We start from the raw sequence: 21,518 nt of genomic DNA on the forward strand, positions 1-21,518 counted from the left end.
GGTGATTTCTTAATCCTATCTTTTCTTTCTCTTTTATTAGATGGAATTATTAGGAAGAGCCTCCCCTCATCAACTTGGACTGTCTATTAGAAGTGACTTGTTCCCTGTTTCACGTCCTCTCAGCCTGCCTCTCGCTAGAGCCATTACTGAAGTAACCTGCTTCCTGTAGGGGTAACCCGACAGCATTTCTCCACATATGCACTGCGCACATGTCACATTCTGCTCCCTGAGGTCCTCTGACTCCATGAGGGTGGGATATGTGCCTGGCACTCTCATGGCAGCTTAGAAGTGTAAGGGGATTAATGCCCCAAAGGGGAAATTTGGACCAACAGGAGCTGGGAGCTGGTCAACAACGGCTCCTCTCTTGCATCAAGCTGACAATTATGAAGTATATTCTATGTGGCAACTCAAAGAGCCCCAGCAGGCACAGGGCTTCATTGCCCATAGTGATGACTAACTCAGAGACACCCCCGTATTAGATCTCCTCTGGTTCACAATCCCTAGTCATCAACTGCTGCTTCCTGAGATCACAATCCAAAATAAACTACCTAAAAGTAAGCCTTTGTCTCAGGCTCAGTTTTCAAGGGGGTAAGCCAGACTAAGACACCACTAAATATGCTTCCTACAGGATGGCAGGATAAATGTTCAATTCTTTCATGATATTGGAAATATTCAGAGTATTGTCCTTGTTATGTCTCATAATGAGCTCAAGGATTTACACATCATCAGTGAATTTCAATCACTTGTAATTCTTATTCTGTTTTGATGTTCAGATTGTCCCTTTTTCAGCTACTGGGACCTCCTCTATGCTGATCCCTTGGTTCCTTTGCCCTGACCCATTAGACTTTGGACTATAGATTCCCTGATTTCTGGCACAACAGGGTGTCCCAGGCTCATCATGTACATTTCTCGTCCCAGACCTGAAATCTGCCATGCCTCTAAAGGACTCATTCCTTTTTTTTTTTTTTTTTTTGGTGTTGTTGTTGCTGTTATTGTTTTAAAGCTAACCCATGTTCTGGAGCTCATGTTACATCAGTGTAAAGATGCTCTTCACTCTTTTTCAGAATTACACAGTGTGTTTCACTATATGGATCTACTCCAGTTTACTTAACCACTTCCCTACTTGTGGTTGTTTGGTTTATTTCTAATCTTTTGCAATTACAAATAATATTGCAATAAATAACCTTGTGCATACATTTTGTATTTTGGAAAGAGTTCCTAGAATTGGGATTTCTGGGTCAAAGTATAAATGCATATGTAATTTTCCTAGGGATGATCAAATTTCCTTCCATAGATGCTATGAACTATTTTACAATCTCACTGGTGATATGTGCTGTCCCTGTTCTCCACAGTCTGCAGCCTAGTAAGATGGTCAAACTCTTGGGTTGTTGATAATCTCATTACTTGCCTCCTTTTGTCATTCTCCCCCAAAATATGCCACAGTGCTTTTCAACTGCTTTTGGCGGAATTGTCTTAGCATAAATAATGGGTGATTGTGTTGAGGGTGGTAGAAAGAGGATGGCTGCCGTGTCCCTATCTATTTCTACTCACCTAACCATGGAAATGCCAAAGCCCAAAGCATACATCATTCTTGTTAAGACCTTGTACTTCCAAAGGCTGGTTTAGGTTTCCAGCCAAAGAAAAGGACATTAAATATAATTTTACTTGTTTCTTTCCTTTAAAGATTTTTATTTATTCATTTAAGAGAGAGAGAGAGAAAGCAGAAGCAGGGGGAGAGGCAGAGGGAGATACAGACTCCCCACTGAGCAGGGAGTACTATGTGGGACTCAATCCCAGGATCATGACCTAAGCCCGAGGTAGATGCTTAACCATCTGAGTCATCCAGGCATCCCCTAACTTCACTTGTTTCTAAGGTCAGCAGAATGCAGAGAGGACAGTAAATGAAATCTACTGGTACTTTACCAATGTCAGGATCCTGAGAAAAGTGGAGGAGGAACAATGACTATATTTTGTCAGCTTGCTATCTCCCAAACACCCCCAAATCCAAGGAGATGGAGAAGTCCCTGTGTATGGCTGAAAGTTTCCAGATTGTGAAGTCACCACTTTAACTCGTAGGGGTACTCATACCCAGGACCTCTTCTTTTGCTAACTTTGTGGGAGTCCATGCCATCAATAATACTTGTTTCTTGTTCGTTTGTTTTGGTTTTGTTTGTTTTCAGCATTTCCCATTTCCCTATATTCCCATGGGTGATTTTGCTCCCAGGAGATACTTGGCACTGTCCTGAGACACACTGGCTTGTCACAACCTGGACAGGGGTACTGCTGGCTTATAGTGAGCAGAAGTCAGGGATGATGCTAAACATCCTACCACACACAGGATAGCCCTCCCTCCAAAACAAAGACTTCGATGCCCTCAAATGTCAGTAGAACCAAGGTTGAGAACCCCTGCTATATTCTTTCTTTGTGCACATATTCACAGACATCTGCAAAATGACTATTACCAGTGGCAGAAGAATGACGGAGTCACAGATACTTTCTCTCCCTGCTCCTCCAAAAGTCACAATCAACTCAGAAATCTCTGTAGTCAGAAAGACTCCAAGGAGTTATATATTTATCTGGAAGATTAAAGAATAAATACCATTTTAACCTTCTAAAAACTGATTATCATTAGGTATAATGCAACCTTTTAACTGTAAGTATAAAGGAAAGTGCTGATTATTTAAAGTAAAATGGGACCAAAGTCCCATGAATAATCAAAAACTTGGTTAATAGAGTATGACCAGAGAATAATGCATTTGGCTTCTGTGGAGAAATTAAAGTACATGCTGTGAATTGGTATTAAGAAAATTGCATGGAAAGTTGGTCTTAAGGTTCCATGATTTTGAAGAAACAGCCTCAGGTGCACAATCTATCACATTCAGTCTTTATCTCTCTTCATTTTTTCATGACTTCTTTCACCTTGGATAACCCAGAAGCTCAGGCCTTGGAACTTTTTGAAATAGTAAGGTATCTCACTCTCCACGTTTATTTTCATCTAGAACAGAGCTGAATTTTATTGCCAGGAGTTTGTTATCTCTTCCACAGGAATTATTTTCAACTTCAGCTTGCCTTACTTATTTTGTGGGCAAAGACTGCGTTTAACACTTACAACAAGCATAATTCATCTAAAATGTACCCCTGAAAAGTTATGCCTAAACTGAATTTTTGGAAATAAAATCGCATTTTTTAAAATCACAAGGAAAATTTGCCATTCAAAGGGAGTCTGAGACTAAAACATTTGTAGAGAAAAGCATCTTTCTTTAAAGTGAATAATTACTCTTTAATTCGCCCTTTTTTGAAGTCTGAATTTTTATATGTAGCCAGCCAGAGTCTAGCCCAGTATTGTGTATGATACTAATTTTAAAAATATCAATCATAAATTTGAAAGCATTTTAGGGGCGCCTGGGAGGCTCCGCGGTTGAGCCTCTCTGCCTTTGACTCAGGCCTCTCTGCCTTTGACTCAGGTTGTGACCCCAGCCGGGGTCCTGGGATCGAGTCCTGCGTCTGGCTCCCTGCATGGAGCCTGCCTCTCCCTCTGCCTGGGTCTCTGCCTCTCTCTGTGTGTCTCTCATGAATAAATACATAAAATCTTTCAAAAAAAAAATTGAAAGTTGAAGCTATTTTTAAGAATGTAAAACTGGGTAACATATCCTTCATTATTAACACGGATTTATGTATTTATTCGCGAGCCCAAGCAAGGGACGGGGACGGCAGATGGAGAGGGAGAAGCAGACTCCACTCTCAGTGGGGAGCCGGGGGCTGGGCTGGATCCCGGGATTCCCCGAACACCACCTGACCCACTGAGGCACCAGGCACCCCTAACAAGGGTTGTTGTTGTTTTTTTTTTAATACTTCTTTTGGGTGATGCGACAAGGGGCAGGATACTAGACATACCTGAAAAAAGAAAAGGCGGCATCACTTGAATGATAACCACATCTCCTGCAATGAAGAGCAGAGTGGTTGTAGCTGGTTACTTAGCATAAAGCGGTGGTTCTGGGGCGGCCCGGGGGGCTCAGCAGTTTAGTGCAGCCTGTGACCCAGGGCGTGACCCCGGAGACCCGGGATCCAGTCCTGCGTTGGGCTCCCTGCATGGAGCCTGCTTCTCCCTCTCCCTCTGCCTGTGTCTCTGCCTCTCTCTCTCTCTCTCTGGATCTCTCATGAATAAATAAATAAAATCTTAAAAAAAAAAAAAATTCAAAAAGCTGTGGTTCCGAGCATGGGATTCGGGAACCAGATAGCCTGGGGATAACATGCCTGTCTGGTGTGGCCTTTGCCAATCTACACGACGTGGACGTGCCTCGGTCTCCTCACACCAGACCAGGTTGAAATACTGGCCCTACCTCTTTCACGGGAGTGGTTTTGAGGATGCAGAAGAGCTACGAAATGAGCTGCTGTCGGTGAAAAGCACTAGTTTTTGAATCCTGGGTGGCAAACCGCGCGTGTCCTTGCAAAGAAAAAAGAGAGAGAGAGGGGGGGGGGGCCGGGCGCGGGGCCTCCCTGCGCCCTGGCAGGGGCCCGAGGACCGGCAGGTGCTAGACAAAGGTCGATCGAGGGCATTCCTTGGGGGGAAAAGGGCCCTTTCTGCGGGGCCACGCCACCTGTCGTCTGGTTGGGGACTGAGGGCCCCGCGCCCAGACGTGGCGTCCGGTTGCCGAGCGGCGGGAGGCCCGCAGCTCCCGGACCCGCGCCGCCCTGCGCGCCCCCGGAGGGCCCGCACCTCCGCCCCACGCCCTCGCACCCCGACCCTCGCCCGTCACATGCATCTTCCCGCGCGCACTCGGTGAGCGGGCATGCCCTTGAGGAACCGCCGCGGCCCAAGCACCACTCCGCAGCGCCCCCGCGCCCCCACGCGACCCCACTCCCGGGAACCCCACGTCTTCCCAATTTTGGGTGCAGAGCGGAGTGGGAGGAGCTTAAGCTCCCGCCCTACACCCCCTTCGCCTTCCGGAGTTCTCCTCCGAAGCCCCGCCCCTTTCGGAGCGCTCACGACCGCGCCGTAAAGCGAGGAACATCCTTCTCTCTTGAACTGCCCGCCTCTGTCTTTACGACAGACCGTATTCCGCCTCGCCAATATGGCGCCCCCCATTTAGGAGGCTGCTGTGGTTTTTTTTTTTTTTTTTTTGGTACTCAGATGGCCGGGGGGCAGTGCTGAGTTCAGACTGTTCGTGCAGCCCGAAGCGCTGGGAAGCTGCCGCGAACGTTCGCTTCTGGTCACGGTTCCCGGAACTCACGGGAGGCTCAAGAGTTGCCGCTTCCTGCTAGTTCCTGCAGGTTCCTCCTCTGCCCCCGGTTTCTTCCCCGCGCCACCTCCGGACACCTCCCCGTCTCCCACCTCCGCCCCCCTCAAGTCCCTGACACTCCCAGACTCAAACTATGAGCCTTCGGAAGCTGCTGTTGCGCTTGCCCGGTTATCTTGGGGCGTCGGGTCCCCCGCGTCGGTTGTGGCGGTTCCCGGCGCTCGGTCCCGTCTCCTCGGTGGGCTCCGGGCGTGAGCGGCCCTCTAGGTCCCCGGCCCACTGGAACCAAGTGGTGTCAGAGGCGGAGAAGATTGTGGGCTACCCCACGTCCTTCATGAGCCTCCGCTGCCTGCTGAGCGACGAGCTCAGCAACATCGCTTTGCAGGTGCGGAAGCTGGTGGGGACCCAGCACCCTCTGCTTACCACGGCCAGGTGAGCTACCTCTGCCCCCGACGCACTCGCGCCCCTCGAGGCCTGCTTCCTGGCTCACGCTCACTGCCCGCCGCGCTCAGACGGGCTCCCTGCTTACTTCTTATCTTTTTTTTTTTTTCCCCTTTCCTTCGCTCTCCTAGACATTCGATGTTGTCTCCCCTCGATTCCACTTACCTTAACTTTCTTCCTCCACCTGCCCAGCCGAGCGGATAAGTGGTTTTCTTTCGAGAGACACCTGTACTTCTTTTCGCATTTCTGCTCCTTCATTAATCAGGAGCAAAGATGCCTCGGTGAATTGTAGAGAAATCGAGCAGGGATGTGGGTTTGAGTCACTTTTCTAGAAATGGTCTTTTTGTTTTGTTTTGTTTTTTAAGATTTTATTTATTTATTCATGAGGAACAGAGAGAGAGAGAGAGGCAGAGACACGGGCAGAGGGAGAAGCAGGCTCCATGCAGGGAGCCCGACGTGGGACTCGATCCTGGGACTCCAGGATCACGCCCTGGGTTGAGCCACCCGGGCTGCCCCTAGAAATAGTCTTTTAAAAAGACTGATTTTTCCGTTCCGCACTGTTCCAGGGGTCTCCTCCAGAAAGAATGGCGTGGGGGAGATAATGCCGAAGGTAGGCAGTTCTTTACAACGAGTATCCCAGGCTTAAGGCAGGTCGGTCGCTATCCTCTTGGGATTTTTATCACTTTATGCTGGACTTCTGTGAAACTTGCCATTAGGATTTCAAGACCACAATGTATGCTTCCAGTAAAAACAAACAAGCAAAACTCCTTTTTGTTTGTAAATGATTTCAAGCATACTGAAAAGTTGCAAGAATAAAAGTAGTAACACACCTGATTGATTCGCCTATCCTATACATATCCTACACATATATATACATATATACCTATACATTCTCCTATCCTATACATATATACATACAATTTACATATACATGTAAAGTACATTTTTAATGAATCATTTGAGAGTAGATTACATACATCATGGTCCTTTATGCCTAGATACATCATGTATTTCCTAAGCATAGGAATATTCTTTTTTTTTTTTTTTTTTTTAAGATTTGATTTATTCATGAGAGACACGGAGAGGGAGGCAGAGACACAGGCAGAGGGAGAAGCAGGCTCCCAGCGGGGAGCCCCATGCGGGGACTCAATCCCGGGACCCCAGGATCATGCCCTGGGCCAAAGGCAGATGCTCAACCACTGAGCCACTCAGGTGCCCCAACATAGCAATATTCTTTATAGTAATCAATTTAAGCACATTTAATATTGCTACAATACTTTTATTAATCTACTATTGATATTCCTGATTTCTTAATTGACCCAGAAATGTTCTTTATAGTATTCTTTCTAGTACAGGATCTAGGCTAGGATCACATATTACTGTTAGTTGTCATGTCTCTTTTGTCTCCTTAAACTGGGAACGCTTCCACAGCTCTTCTTTGATTTTGTAAATAGAGCTGTAGTTCTCAGATGGGGCAATTTTGCCCCTTCGGGAACATTTGGTAGTATATGGAGATGTCATAACTGGGGCATGCCCTGGTATTTAGTAGGTAGAGACCAGGGATGCTGTAAACACCCTATTATGCCCAGCACAGCCCCTACAATGAAGAATTAATGTACCAAGGTAAAGAAACCCTAGATAAAAATTATCTTTTTTTTTCATGTTTTCTTCTTTAAAGATTTTATTTATTTATTTGAAAGAGAGAGCATGCAAGTGAGCATGAGCCTGGGGGAAGGGCAGAGGGAGAGGGAGAAGCAGACTCCCCACTGAGCAGGGAGCCCCACATGGGGCTTGATCCCAGGACCCTGAGATCATGTCCCGAGCTGAAGGCAGATGCTAAACCAACTGAGCCACCCAGGCACCCCACCTGTTTTTTTTTTAAATTAAACTTTTATTTTGAGGTATTGTAGATTCACATAGTGTTGGAAGAAATAATACAGAGATCAAGTGTACCCCCCCTTTTTTTTTAAGATTTTATTTATTTATTCATGAGAGGCACAGAGAGAGAGAGAGGCAGAGACACAAGCAGAGGGAGAAGCAGGCTCCATGCAGGGAGCCGGACGTGGGACTCCATCCTGGGTCTCCAATATCACACCCTGGGCTGAAGGCGGCGCTAAACTGCTGAGCCACCGGAGCTGCCCTCCAATGTACCCTTTACCCAGTTTCTTCCTATGGTAACGTCTTGCACAACTATGGTACAGTATCACAGGTAGATTATTGACATTGATATGGTCAAGATGCAGAACATTTCTATCACTACAGCATCCCCTCCATTGCCCTTTTATAGCTACTCCCACTTCCCTTGCTCACACCCTTGCGATAATTTTTTATGACACAACTGTCATTTCTTTGTTACTACAGAAGTTACCAAATAGCAATAATAAAGTGATTTTACTTGTTGGCATTGTTTCCAGGATCAGAAATGTCATCTTATGAGTGGGCTACACTTGTCCTGTAGCTGGAATATTAATTCTCTGTAGATTTTTAGATGATATACAGTCAACACACACAGACACGTACTTAAATGTTTTAAAGCTTAGTAATGAATGAGCTTACTATCCAATTTAAAAACTATAACTACCAATCCTTTTGAAATTATCTGTACTCCCCAGTCCATGTCCCTGACTCCCTGTGTACTGGATTCTGTGTTTATTCTTCCTTTTTAAAAATATTGGTGTTTCTCTAATTAATAACATATTAAAATCTCACTTTTGAAATTTACAAATATGGTAGCTTGTTGCTTGCAGTCTGCTATGCTTACTTTTTTATTTGCAATTGTTCCTAAGACTTATATATGTTGTGTTTAATTGTACTTGATTAGTTTTTCACTGTTGTATGAAATCCTATCATGTGACTATGCCGTAGTCATCTTTCAATCCGCATTTAGGTGGTTTGCATTTTTGTGTTATGAAAAAATGTTGTGAACGTGCTTACAAGTTTCCAGGTGTACTTGTCTTGAGAGAATAGATGCAAGAGTGTATGCACATGTTCAGTTTTAGTAAATAATAGCAAATTGTTTTCCAAAGTGATTGTACCAGCTGATACTCTCGTGAGCAGCGTCTGAGTTCAGGTTACACCATGTTCTCACAGTGCTAGAACCCTGAAGTTTCTTAGTTTTTGCTAATCACATAGCGGGGTTCACTGTGTGGTGGGAATTGTAGTGTTAGTGGTAGAGTTTGTAGTAGTACATTGCATTGCGCATATTATAGTCTTTATAATAAAACACTGAAGTGGAAATGGCAGAGCTGGAAAAGGCCTTATTATTGTGTTATATTCTGAGGATTGTAATTCATCTACTTAGTTGCCAGAAAATCAGGTGGGGTGTTGGAGAAGATCCCTTCTGAAGCAGCCAGAGATATACTAGATGAAAGCTTGTAAGAATAATGGCTCTAAAAATTTCCTGGTTGTAGCCTGCCCCACATACCCAGTACCATACTACAGTGAAAGAAGTGGAGAGGAACAAAACAGCAAAAATGTTATGGTAACATATATGAATTGCTTTATTGTGTGAGAAAAGAAAGAGCTAATATTGTGCATGTAGTTTTATTATACTTTGATAGTGTATCACAAATTATTTAAACAGTCTGAACTCACAGGCGGTCAGTGAACAAAAAACTTTGGGGGAGGAAGTCCTATATTTACCTCTTATATAGCAGTGGAGCAGGCAGTTGATCCATAGAGTAGGCCGACCATGATTATTGTAAATTATAGCTAAAAACATGGATCAAGCACTATATCTTTTCTAATGATGTACACCTTACTTTGTTGACATCTTATCAGCAAAGCATTGATAATTAAGAGGAAGATGCTGTCAGTATGTTAACCAAGGACATAAAGACCCCTTGTAGTTGATTTAGTTAGATATAGGATACTGGACTTGGTAAATTCTTTTACAATTTCGTTTTATATTTTGAGTTTCTATTACTTACTTAAATCAATATTTTAACCCTGAGGGTCATTTTACATTTTGTTTAAACCTACATGGTAAGTTAGAGATGAATCATGTCTAAATACCCTAAAATTTAGGTGAAGGGTGGCATTTTTGGCAAACAGCAGGGGGAAAAAAAAAAGAAATCACCGTAATTTATTATTCACTACCTTCTCTTTCTTTACCTAAGCCATCTCATCAAGAAAAGGAGAAAGAGCCTAGAAGTGTACTCTAACAGATTCAGAAGTGAGATTAAATTTAAAATCTTGGGGTGCCTGGGCGGTGTAGTCACTTAAGCCCCAGACTCTTGATTTGGGCTTAGGTGGTGATCACAGGGTCCTGAGATTGAGCCTTGAATTGGGTCCACCCACAGTCTGCTTCGATTCTCCCTCTCTCTGTCCCTCCCACTTTTGTGGGCAAGCTTTATCTCTCTCTCAAATAAATAAATAAATCTTTGAAAAAAGTTTAAATTTAAAATCTTGAGATTTGGTGAACTAATGATCTGATTACTAGGAACAGTGTAGCCGTTAGCTAATTTTTACCCTGTTCTTCTAGGTTTCCTAGGATCTTTAGATTGTAAGCTCCAATTAGATTTTTTAAATCCTCAATTAATTAGCTCAATGCTTTGAAGCTTATGGAGGAATATAAAGAAGCCTAAAACATGGATCATGTTCCCTGATAAATAGACATTGTGTTGGACACAAGTATGTTTACAACAGAAGGAAGTAAATGACTTGTGGCTAATGAGTAGTGGCAGTATATTAGCTATTTCATTTAGAGACACTGAAGTGGCCTGGAACAGAAGAGAATCATTAATGAAGAAATTGAGATGTCCTTAGGATAGGTGGATAGATATTACATGGGTAATATTTTATTGTTTCGTTTGTGATCCATTTTTTCTCCTTTCTTCCCCAGGTTCTCCTGTTTCTACTGAGTGTAGGGAGGACCTGAAAAGCAAATGCAGTAAAGTAAAATGAGCAGCAAGAAAGGAACAAGAATAGCTAAAACAATGTTAGGGAAAAAAAAAAATAGGAGGAATCATTCTACCTAATGTTAAGTCTTAGATATAATTTTATTAATCAAGACAGTGTGGTATTGGCAGAGGAATAGACGAGAACCCAGAAATAGATCAACACAAATATGCCCAATTGATTTTTGAAAAAGGTGCAAAAGCAGTTCAATGGAGGGACAATAGTCTTTTCAGCAAGGTTCTGGAATGATTGGGTATCATTGGCAAAAAAAAAAGAACCCTGACCTAAATCTCACATCTTAAAAAAAAAAACAAAAAAGAAGGAAAATGGATACCTGTGAGAACAATATAAAATAAATTTTAAAAAACATTTGTTTATTTATTTATTTGACAGAACACAAGCCAGGGGAGCAGTAGGCAGAGGGAGAAGGAGAAGCAGACTCCCAGCTGAGCCTGATGTGGGGCTCAATCCCTGACCTCTGTAATTATGTATGACCTGAGCTGAAATCACATGCTTAACCACCTGAGCCACCCAGACACCCCAATATAACATGAATTTAAATGTGAAATATAAAACTACATAACTTTTAGAAGAAAACATAGGAAAACACCTCCAGGATCTGGGGCTAGGTAAACAATTACTAGACATAACACCAAAACCCCATTTCATAAGAGAAAAAAATCAGGGATTTTACTTCATCAAAATTAAAGTCTTTGCTCCATAAAAGAATGAAATAGAATGTTAACAGAACAAAAAATTAGCCACAGGGTGCCTGGGTGGCTCAGCGGTTGAGCCGTCTGCCTTTAGGTTGAGCCGTCTGCCTTTAGCTCAGGTCGTGGTCCTGGGGTCAAGTCCCATATCAGGCTCCCTGTGAGGAGCCTGCTTCTCCCTGTGCCTATGTCTCTGCCTCTCTCTCTGTGTGTGTCTCTCATGAATAAATAAATTAAATCTTTTAAAAAAATTAGCCAGAAATTAGGAGAAAATATTTGTAAATCTATTATCTGAAGGACTTGTGTGCAGAATATGTAAAGAACTCTAAACTCAGTGGTAAGAAATAAAGAATACACTTAGAAAATGAGCAAAAAGAGCCTGTAAAGATGACAAGTAAGTGTATGAAAAGGTGGCAGGTAAGCATGTATAACATTAGCCAGGTAAGCATGTGTAACATTGGCCATTAGAAGAATGCAAATTTAAACCATGATAACTGCTACATACCTATTAGGCTAAAATGTAAAATACTGACAATCTGAAGTCCTTGTGAAGATGTAGAGAAATGAAACTAGATTTCTTTTAACATTGCTGATGGTGATGTAAAAATGGTACAGCCACACTGAGAAACAGCTTGACAGTTTCTTATAAAATTAAACATACACTTGCCATACAACCCTACAATCACACTCCAGAGAATTTATTCCAGAGAAGTAAAAACTTATGTCAAAACCTATACACAAATGTTTATAGCAACTTTATATGTAATAACCAAAAACTGGAAATAACCCAAATGTCATTCAATGATGAATTGTTGAACAGTGTTGCAGCCATGCAATGAAATCTTGCTCAACAATGAAAACAAACTGTTTATTCATATAACAATTTGAATGAATCTAGAAAAAAAATTGTGCTGAATGGAATAATTCAATCCACACTACTGGTGGGAATGTAAAAAAGCCACTACAGACTGTAGTATGGTGGTTCCTTAGAAAAATGAAAAGAATTACCAGATGATCCAACAATTTCACTTCTGGGTATATACATCCAAAAAAATTGAAAGCAAGGTCTCAAAGAGACATCTGTTCACCTATGTTCATAGCAGCATTATTCAAAATAGCTTAGACATGGAAGCAACCCAGATGTCCATCAGTAGGTGAATGGAAAAACAAAATGTTAGGTACATATAATGGAATATTATTCAGCCTTAAAAAAGAAATTCTGGCACATGTTGCAACATGGTGAACCTTAAGGATGTTATGTTAAGTGAAATAAGCCAGTCACAAAAAAGACAAATACTGTATGATTCCATTGATATGAGGTATCTAGATAGAGAAAGTAAAATGGTGGTTGCCAGGGGCTGGAAGGAGGGGGAAATGGGAAGTTGTCATTTAATGGGCATAGAGCTTCAGTTTTGCAAAATGAAAAAGTTCTGGAGCTCAGCTGCACAGCATTGTGAATATACTGAACTGTACACTTAGAAAATGGGTAATCAAGATGGTAATTTTTTTTTAAGATTTTATTTATTTATTCATGAGAGACACAGAACGAGGCAGAGACACAGGCAGAGGGAGAAGCAGGCTCCACGCAGGGAGCCTGACATGGGACTTGATCCCAGGACTCCAGGATCATGTCCTGGGCCAAAGGCAGGTGCTAAACTGCTGAGCCACCCAGGGATCCCCAAGATGGTAATTTTTATGTGAATTTTACCACAAAGAAAAAGTCCATCTCAGAAGTTTATATATTGTTGGAAAGGAAGACTTTATTCTACCTTTCAAGGTCTTTCTAGCTGGACTAAGAATCAAAATGATGTGAGGCAGATTAACAGGAGAAAATAAAATTTAATAGCATATGCATGGGAAATCCATAAGGACTTGAAATTCCAAAGATAATGAAGCAAGGAGATGGTTATATGAGCTAAGGAGAGGGGTGGAATCTGGGTATTGCAAAGAGGAGGAAGACCTTTAGAGGAAGGTGAAAGGAGATGTTTGGGAAACAAATGTTGTGTTACTCAAATAAATTTCTTAGGTAAAGAGGAATCTTTGTTAATAGCTCTCTTCCTGGTATGTGCTCACAGGTGAGAGGGGAGATAAAGAGCTTTTCCTTGATCTGCTGGTTTGATTGCTTTGAACTCAAAATGATGTTCATGCCAAAGTCGCCAGTCGCGGGACAGCCTGCCCTGGACCCCTACAAAACTGTATGATTCCATTTATACAACATTCTCAAAATGACAAAACTATGGAGTTAGAGAACAGGTTAGTGCTCGCTAGAGTCCAGGACAGTGTGGGGAGCAGAGGGTGTAAATACAAAGATGTATTTTGTGGTGATGGAACATTTCGGTATCTTGATTCTGATAGTGGTTTTGTGAATCTGTACTTGGGTGTAGGTGCTTAGAACTGTACACTCATATACACAAATGAACACAGGTTAAGAAAAATGCTGAAAATGGAATAAGGTCTATAATTTTTTAAGTCTTTTTTTTTAAAGATTTTATGTATTTATTCAAGAGAGACAGAGAGAGAGAGAGAGAGGCAGAGACACAGGCAAGTGGAAAAGTAGGCTCCATGCAGGAAGCCCGATGATGCGGGACTCTGGGATCACACCCTGAGCCAAAGGCAGACACTCTACCGCTGACCCACCCAGGAATCCCTAGTTTTTTAAAGGTTTTTAACGTATTTATTAGAGAGAGAGCAGGGGGAGGGTCAGAGGGAGAGAATCTAAGCAGAAACCCCCCTTCCCCCCCCGCCTCACCCAAGTGCAGAGTCTGACATGGGGCTTGATCCATGAGATTACTACCTGAGCCAAAACCAAGAGGTGGACATTTAACTGACTGAGCCACCCAGGTGCCCTAGTTCTGTAGTTTTGTTAACACTAACTAATGTACCAATGTTAATTTTGGTTCTCATACTGTATTACAGCTATATACTGAGGAAAGCCAGATGAAGATACGTAGGACCCTATTCTATTTTTGTAACTTTCTGTGAGTCTATAATTATTTCACTATCATAAAAAAGCTAAAAAGAATCACTTTGAATTGAGAGATCAAATGAGTGAATGAACCAACAAACAAGCAGTAGGCCTGGGAGATAGGAGACCTGCATGTTCTAGTTTCATCCCTGTCAGTGGTAACAGTATGACCCTAAGCAAGTTATTCCATCTTTTCTGGGCTTTGAGGTAAGGAGTTTGAGTAAGTAATTTCCAAAGGTGTTGCCATTTCTAGACTGGTATAGAAATTAGTGTTGTATTTGAATATGGCAGATAAGGGAGCCATTGTCATTTCTCCAGCAGGGACTGAGCAGATTGGATACAATGTGGTAACACAAATCTATAGTCCTTTTCCTACTATTTAAAAATCCTAAAAGCTCAGAAAACAGAATGTTTTTTCAGGCTCATAAATCTGACCTGAACTGATGTGAGATTATTTATAGTCTTTCTTTATTCCATTTAATGTGAATATTCATGCATTTTGCTGCAGAAATATTCATGTGTTTGATTACACGGTGCTGCCCTAGATCCTGCTGGAGTGCTGGGTAAAATGTACCTTCCTAAAATCAGAAAAATTTTGAATTAGTTTCAGGAATTTTGGATGAGGGATTGTGGACCTGTCCAAGATGGACAGTGGGCTGTAGGATGGAGTAGAAGCCCAGGTGTATATGATGTAGATTGGTAATGTGGTGGAGGCTGAAAGTAGCAAGAGTGCATCAACTCTCACTTCCTCACAATTTGTACCCTGTGGTTCATTATTATCTTGCTGATTAAATGTAATTATCTACTTGTGCAGTATATATGTATTTTTATTTTTAATCACTTAAATTTTAGTATAAATCATTACAGATCTCCCCTACTATCTGAACGTAGAGCATTCCTATGAAACCTACCTTAAGCCAAAATGGCATAAAGCAAGGAAGCAATTACCATTAATTTATATGGAAAATTTTTTGAGTATTCCCAGACTCCAAAAATAATCTCCCTTAGGCTTTTGTGATACCTTAGGACACATCTTGCTAGCAAATGCACAAAATAAATCAAGATAAAACACAGATGCTCACAGACACTGTTCAAAGCTACAGTAGCCTGATGCTGCTTGTAGTTCCCAGGGAAGGAGCTTGGCTGGGCCACTCTCACTGCTCACTCTTACACTGCCTCTGTAATGGCTCACTGCAAAACAAGCATTGAATGCTAGTTTTGCTTTTTACCTTTTTTCATAAAAGTGAAAATCCTCTTTTTATTTCTTTGGGTTAGTGAGAATGTACTAATATATGTCTTTTGTGAAGCAGAGTGGCTCAACATGAACTTTTGAAAGGCAGGGGATACCTGTATTATTTTAAGTACTTTTAGTTTTATATACTGCCTTCTCTCAAGAACTTCTATTTATTTATTTATTTATTTATTTAAGACTTTATTTTTTTTAATTCATGAGAGACACACAGAGAGAGAAGCAGGCTCCATGCAGGGAGCCCGATGTGGGACTCGGGCCTGGATCCTGGGATCACGCCCTGAGCCAAAGGCAGACGCTCAACCACTGAGCCATCCAGGCGTCCCTTAAATGTTTTTAATAATCATATGGAGAACACTTAATTGTTTCTAAAGTAATGACATACTTTTTTTCATGTAGAATTAGTTAAATTTTGTTTAAACATAGTTGATTTCATTGAACAATATGGCCTGATTTGTTTTCATTAATTACTGTGGACATATTTGGCTTTCAGTATTAAATTTTTGTTTAAATACTCTTTTTACTTTTGCCTTGATCTCTACTGCACATTTAGATAGGATTAATTTAGTATGCATTTAGTTGAGACAAATTATGACATTTCATCTCTCTCTAAGGGGGTGTTGATTCTTTGGCAGAGACTTTTGTTCCCAACTGAGTTCACTACAGTTACTTGGCTACCTATAAAACCTTATTAGTCTTTTCTGCATGTTAAAATTCTTCAGAGATCTTTGAAATTATTATTAGAAATTTAATTTTAGTCTCTTCCATGTTTATAAAAGACCCTTTCTAGATTCAGTTCTGTAATTACTGACTGAAAACCTGCATTACTTATGAAGGACTTTTTTGGATGACTAGGAGAAAATTAAAAATTTTAATTCATTCCACAAATATTTGAGGTGCTCTTGGCACAGAATGTACAAACAAGAATACGACACAGTTGCTTCCCTTCAGGAATTCATCAGAGACGGTATAGTGAGCATGAGCTCTAGAATCAGACTGTTTAGATTTATATCCTGTCTACCAACACCAAGCTCTGTGATTTCAAATTTCCTTAACTTCTTTGTACTTTAATTTCCCTATTCGTAAAATAAGGATAATAAAAGTACCTGTATCTTAGGGTTATATGAAGATTAAATGGGTAAATATAGGTAAAGTGCTTAGAATAGTATCTGGTACATAGAAAGTATCCAAATGTTAGCAGTTTTCATTATTATTGTAATTCATTTTAGTGGAGAGATGTGCAAATAGTGAGAGTACCTTGGGAAAAATTCTATAGTATGTGTTAACAATATGCTGTAGAGGCAGAGATGGGTAAAAAAAAAAAAAAAAATCTCTACAGAAAATTGAAGACTTCCAGAAATGAGGTGACCTAAGAGTTAAGTCATGTTGGGTAAAAAGGACATGACCAAGGTAGGAAAATAAAACAGAAGAAGTTGCTTAGCCAGGGGTTGGAAAGTAGTAGTTTTTTGTGTGGGCTGAACATGGGGTGGGATGAGGCAGAAAGAATGGGTTGAACATATATGTCTGCACATATATGTCTGCTTTTGCCAAGACAGAGTAACCAATGCTAGACTTTACCTTCCACTGTAAACAAATAGAAAACTGGGTAAAAAATGTGAAACAATTGTATCCTTGGAGTACAAGGCAGTATAGGATTGTGTGAGGGAAAAGATTGAAGTAAAAACTATCACTCTGGCTTTGTGCTGGGAGGTATTTTCCAGATAGTGACACAGAGAGGGGTAACTTGAGCAGAGGATGGTGGTATTGTTGAGTTTGAGACAGATCAGATTTTGGGGAAATGGAGGCAACTGGAAATTATGGGGCAGAATAGAGAAGAGGAGGAAGTATACAGAGAAAGCCTCCGGAAATATGAGGGGCCCACCTGAGTCTTTTGTTGAAGTATAAGCAGCAAATGCATAGGATGAAACTCCATGAGGCTGAGGAGCTATAAGCTGTACAATTCTCTGAGTTCTCACAGAACTGGGAGACATTTGAGTTCTAACTGGACACTTTGGAAAGACTTTGTTGAACAGTCAGGCATTCAATGGAGACCCCTGAAAATTATGCCTTAGCAATAAGGATAAACCAGCTTTAGAGTGCAGCCTGCTCTAGAACTTCTCTAACAAAACTTACCAGAAGTTTTAAAAAGATCAGGCCAACCCAAAAGTAGTTGAACTGCCAGCCAGAGCACACCAAAACTCTTAAAAGGAAGACTATAAAATCCAGATACTTAACAACACAATATAACAGTACCCAACATCCAATTAAAAATTACAGGACATTTCAAGAAACAGGAAAATATGACACATACCAGGAGAAAAACCAGTCAGTAGAAACAGATCCTTAAGACAAAGGTGATGAAATCAGCAGACAAGGCTTATTATAAATATGCTCAAGTATTTAAAAGAAAACATGAATAATGATAAAAGTGGTAGAAAAAATATATCAAATGTAATATCTGTAACTGAAAATCCAATATATAAAAGGAAAAATTATCTGGATTGGCTCAACAGCATATTAGACCCTTCAGAAGAAAAGGTAAGTGAACTGAAGACATAAAAATAAGTACTCTTTTCAATATGATATAGAGGCTCCATGAAAAATTATGGCTAATATTCTTTTTTTTTTTTAAGATTTTTTATTTATTTATTGATGAGACACACACAGAGAGAGAGAGAGAGAGAGAGAGAGGCAGAGACACAGGCAGAGGGAGAAGCAGGCTCCATGCAGGGAGCCCGATGCAGGACTGGATCCCGGGACCCCAGGATCAAGCCCTGGGCCAAAGGCAACGCTAAACCTCTGAGCCACCCAGGGATCCCCATATGGCTAATTTTCTTAATAGTGAAAAAATACTTTCTAGGACAGGATTCAAGAGAAGGATATTCTCCTTACCCTTTCTGTTCAAAAGTTTACCAAAAGTTCTAGCCAGTCAAGAAAAATAAATTAAAGACATACTGGATTAGAAAAGAAAAGCAAGAGATCCCTGCGTGGTGCAGCGGTTTAGCGCCTGCCTTTGGCCCAGGGCGTGATCCTGGAGACCCGGGATCGAATCCCTTGCCGGGCTCCCGGTGCATGGAGCCTGCTTCTCCCTCTGCCTGTGTCTCTGCCTCTCTCTCTCTCTCTGTGTGACTATCATAAATTTAAAAAATAAAAAATAAATAAAAAAGAAAAGAAAGTCTACATTAGTAAATAACATGACATGCTAGGAAACCCCTAAGAATTTACAAAAAAAAAGCTGTTAGAACTGGTATGTGAACATAGCAAAAATATAAAGCATTTAATGTCAAAATATACTAACCAATTGTATTTCCTTATATCAGCAATGAACAGTTGGAAAATATATATGCAGTCTGTAACATTGAGAGGTATAAAACACTGATGAGGAAATCAAAGATGACCTAAATATACCCTGCTTATGGATTGAAGTGTTATTATTAAAATGTGGTTTCTTCCAAATTCATCGATACATTTAGCATAATCCCAATAAAAATTTCTGCAGATGATTTTTTTGTCAAAATTGATAAGCTGATCCTAATATTAATCTATGATTGCAAGGATCCACAATAGCTAAAACAATTTTGAAAAATAACCCTGTAATGGTAGCATTAGATGATTTCAAAACTTCCTGGATAGCTACATAAGCAAGACTGTGAGGGATTGGTATGCAGACAGGCATATATGTCACTATGAGTGAATACAGTTTAGAAATGGACCCATATGTGTAATGGTTTTTAAAAATGACAAAGTTAGTAGCAAGGCAGTTCAGTGGAGAAAGGATAGTATTTTCAACAAATGCTGGGGGGAAGCCTAATGCCATAAAGAACAATGACCTTGAAATGGATCTTCTACCTAAACATGAAAACCAAACTATGAAAATTCTAAATGAAAACACAGGGGAAATATTGTGACTTTGACGTAAGCAGAGAATTTTTAGAAAGCATGAAGTGTGAAAAATAATTCTGAAAGAAAAACTAGAGTTCATAGAAATTTAAAACCACTTTTAAAAAATGCTATTAAGCAAATAAAATGGCAGTGGGGCACTTGGGTGGCTTAGTTGGTGAGCGTCAAGCCGGGTTTCAGCTCATGTCATGATCTCATGGGCTGTGGGATCCGGCCCCTCCTTGGGCTCCACACTCAGTGTGGAGTCTGCTTGAAGGTTCTCTCCCTCTGCCCCTCTTGCTCTTGTGCGCTCTTGCTCTCTCAAATCTTAAAGAAAAGAAAAGCCACAGAGTGGGAGGAAATATGTACATGTCTAACAAAGGGCTAAAAGGAGTCTTACAACTCAAGAAGACAACCAATTCAATAATTGGAAAAGATTTGGACATTTTACAAAAGAAGTTACCTAGCCAATTAGTACGTGAATACATTCTCAACATCATTAGTCACCTGGAAATGCAAAGTAAAACCAGAATGAGATGTAACTGCATACAAATGATCAAAGCTAACTTTAGGGAGTCTGACGATAATAAATGTGGTGAGAATGTGGAGCAGCTGGAGCTATCCTAAACTGCTGAGACTATAAAATGGTACAACCACTTTGAAGAACTATTTAGTCATTTTTTAAAAAGTTAAGCATATCATTTACCTTATAATCCAGCGATCCCACTCCTGGGTATTGAAATGATAAAGAATGGAAACAAATGTGCAGAGTTTTTCTTCTCTTTTCTTCTCTTTTCTTTTCTTTTCTTTTCTTTTCTTTCTTTTTTTCTTTTCTTTCTCTTTCTTTCTTTCTTTCTTTCTTTCTTTCTTTCTTTCTTTCTTTCTTTCTTTCTTTCTTTCTTCTTCTTTCTTCTTTCTTTCGATTTTATCTATCCATTCATTAGAGACACAGAGAGAGAGGGGCAGAGACAGGCAGAGGGAAAAGCAGGCTCCATGTGGGGAGCCCGATGTGGGACTCGATCCCGGGACCCCAGGATCACGCTCTGAGCCCAAGGCAGGTGCTAAACCGCTGAGCCACTCAGGGATCCTGGGATTTTTAACACAGTTATTCAGAGCAGTTTTATTTACTGTAACCATAAACTGGGAACAATCCAGATGTCTAAGGTTAATGGAATATCCTTCAGAAAGAAAAGTGAATGGATTAATGATTGATTCCAAAACATGGATGGATCTCAAGAACACTATGGCTGAGTGAAAGAAGCCAGATACAAAGGAGTAATACTATATGATTTCATTTACATGAAAAATCTAGGATAAGTAAAATTATAGTGACAGGAAGCATCCAGTTTGGTTGTCTGCTTGGTGCCTTAAGGGGAATAACGGAAACTTGAGGGTACTAGGAATGTATCCTATCTTTATTGTAGCAGTAATTACACAGATATATACATTTGGCAAAACATTTTACTGTACGTTTGAAGTGGACAGTTTTATTGTTAGTAAATGTTATTAAATGTGTCACTTTTATTACCATAGGGTTTTCCTTTGCATGGATATAAAGCAATTTGTTTATCTGTTCACCTTAAATGAAGCTTTTGGCTAGCTTTTGGCTACTGTGGCTAAAGCTGTTATGAATTAAAGTTGTTTAAGAGAAAGGGAAAGTTGTAGCTAGATTTTGAGGAGCTTTGTTATGTAGTGTTAAGATCTAATTTTATTATGAGGCCCGTGGAGACCACCAAGGTTAAGTAGGAAGAGACTTGATTTATCTTTTGAAAGCTGACTTGTGCAGCTGTGAAGTTTTTGGGTTTCAGAAAAGAAAAACTGGAGGCAGGAATACCTGGCAGAAGGTTGCTAATAATCCATTCATCCCCCCCCCCGCCCACCTTTATTGAGGTGAATTGTCAAATATATATTGAAAGTGTACAACACGATTATTTAACGTATGTATACATTTTGAAATGATCACCTCACATAGTTACCTTTGTCTGTGGTGAGAATGCTTATGATCTACTCTCATAATAGGTTTCAAGTATACAATAAAGTGTTATTAACTATAGTCATCATGCTATACATTAGATCTTCAGTACTTCTTACAATTGAAAGCTTATACCCTTTGACCAGTATTTCCCCATTCCCCCCCG

General features: G+C 40.6%; 2 protein-coding genes and 1 long non-coding RNA gene across 10 annotated transcripts in view; 2 read left to right on the forward strand and 1 right to left on the reverse strand.

Moving 5' to 3' along the window:
* LOC144317041 (uncharacterized) overlaps positions 1–1,196 on the forward strand; it is a 26,311-nt gene extending 25,115 nt beyond the window's left edge. Inside the window, exon 3 of the mRNA XM_077902896.1 lies at positions 41–1,196. Coding sequence (XP_077759022.1) covers positions 41–169 — 129 coding nt within the window. The 3' untranslated portion in view covers positions 170–1,196. The remainder of the gene's footprint in view (positions 1–40) is intronic.
* Positions 1–4,642, reverse strand: part of LOC144317042 (uncharacterized) — a 20,753-nt gene extending 16,111 nt beyond the window's left edge. Inside the window, exons 1-3 of one of the 2 annotated variants that reach the window (XR_013382916.1) lie at positions 4,341–4,642; positions 3,895–3,939; positions 2,463–2,576 (exon numbers count right to left, since the gene is read on the reverse strand). This is a non-coding gene — a long non-coding RNA (uncharacterized LOC144317042). Of the gene's footprint in view, positions 1–2,462; positions 2,577–3,894 lie in introns of both variants that reach the window. The other variant, XR_013382915.1, reaches the window with a different exon arrangement.
* Positions 4,643–5,044: 402 nt separating this feature from the next.
* Positions 5,045–21,518, forward strand: part of PDSS2 (decaprenyl diphosphate synthase subunit 2) — a 251,517-nt gene continuing 235,043 nt past the window's right edge. For 2 of the 7 annotated variants that reach the window (XM_077902890.1, XM_077902891.1), the window contains exon 1: positions 5,045–5,669. In XM_077902890.1, the coding sequence (XP_077759016.1) occupies positions 5,374–5,669 (296 nt within the window). In that variant the 5' untranslated portion in view covers positions 5,045–5,373. The remainder of the gene's footprint in view (positions 5,670–21,518) is intronic. The other 5 variants (XR_013382914.1, XM_077902889.1, XM_077902892.1 and 2 more) reach the window with 4 other exon arrangements.

This window comes from Canis aureus, chromosome 7 (assembly GCF_053574225.1).
Source record: "Canis aureus isolate CA01 chromosome 7, VMU_Caureus_v.1.0, whole genome shotgun sequence".
Classification (NCBI taxonomy): Eukaryota; Metazoa; Chordata; class Mammalia; order Carnivora; family Canidae; genus Canis; species Canis aureus.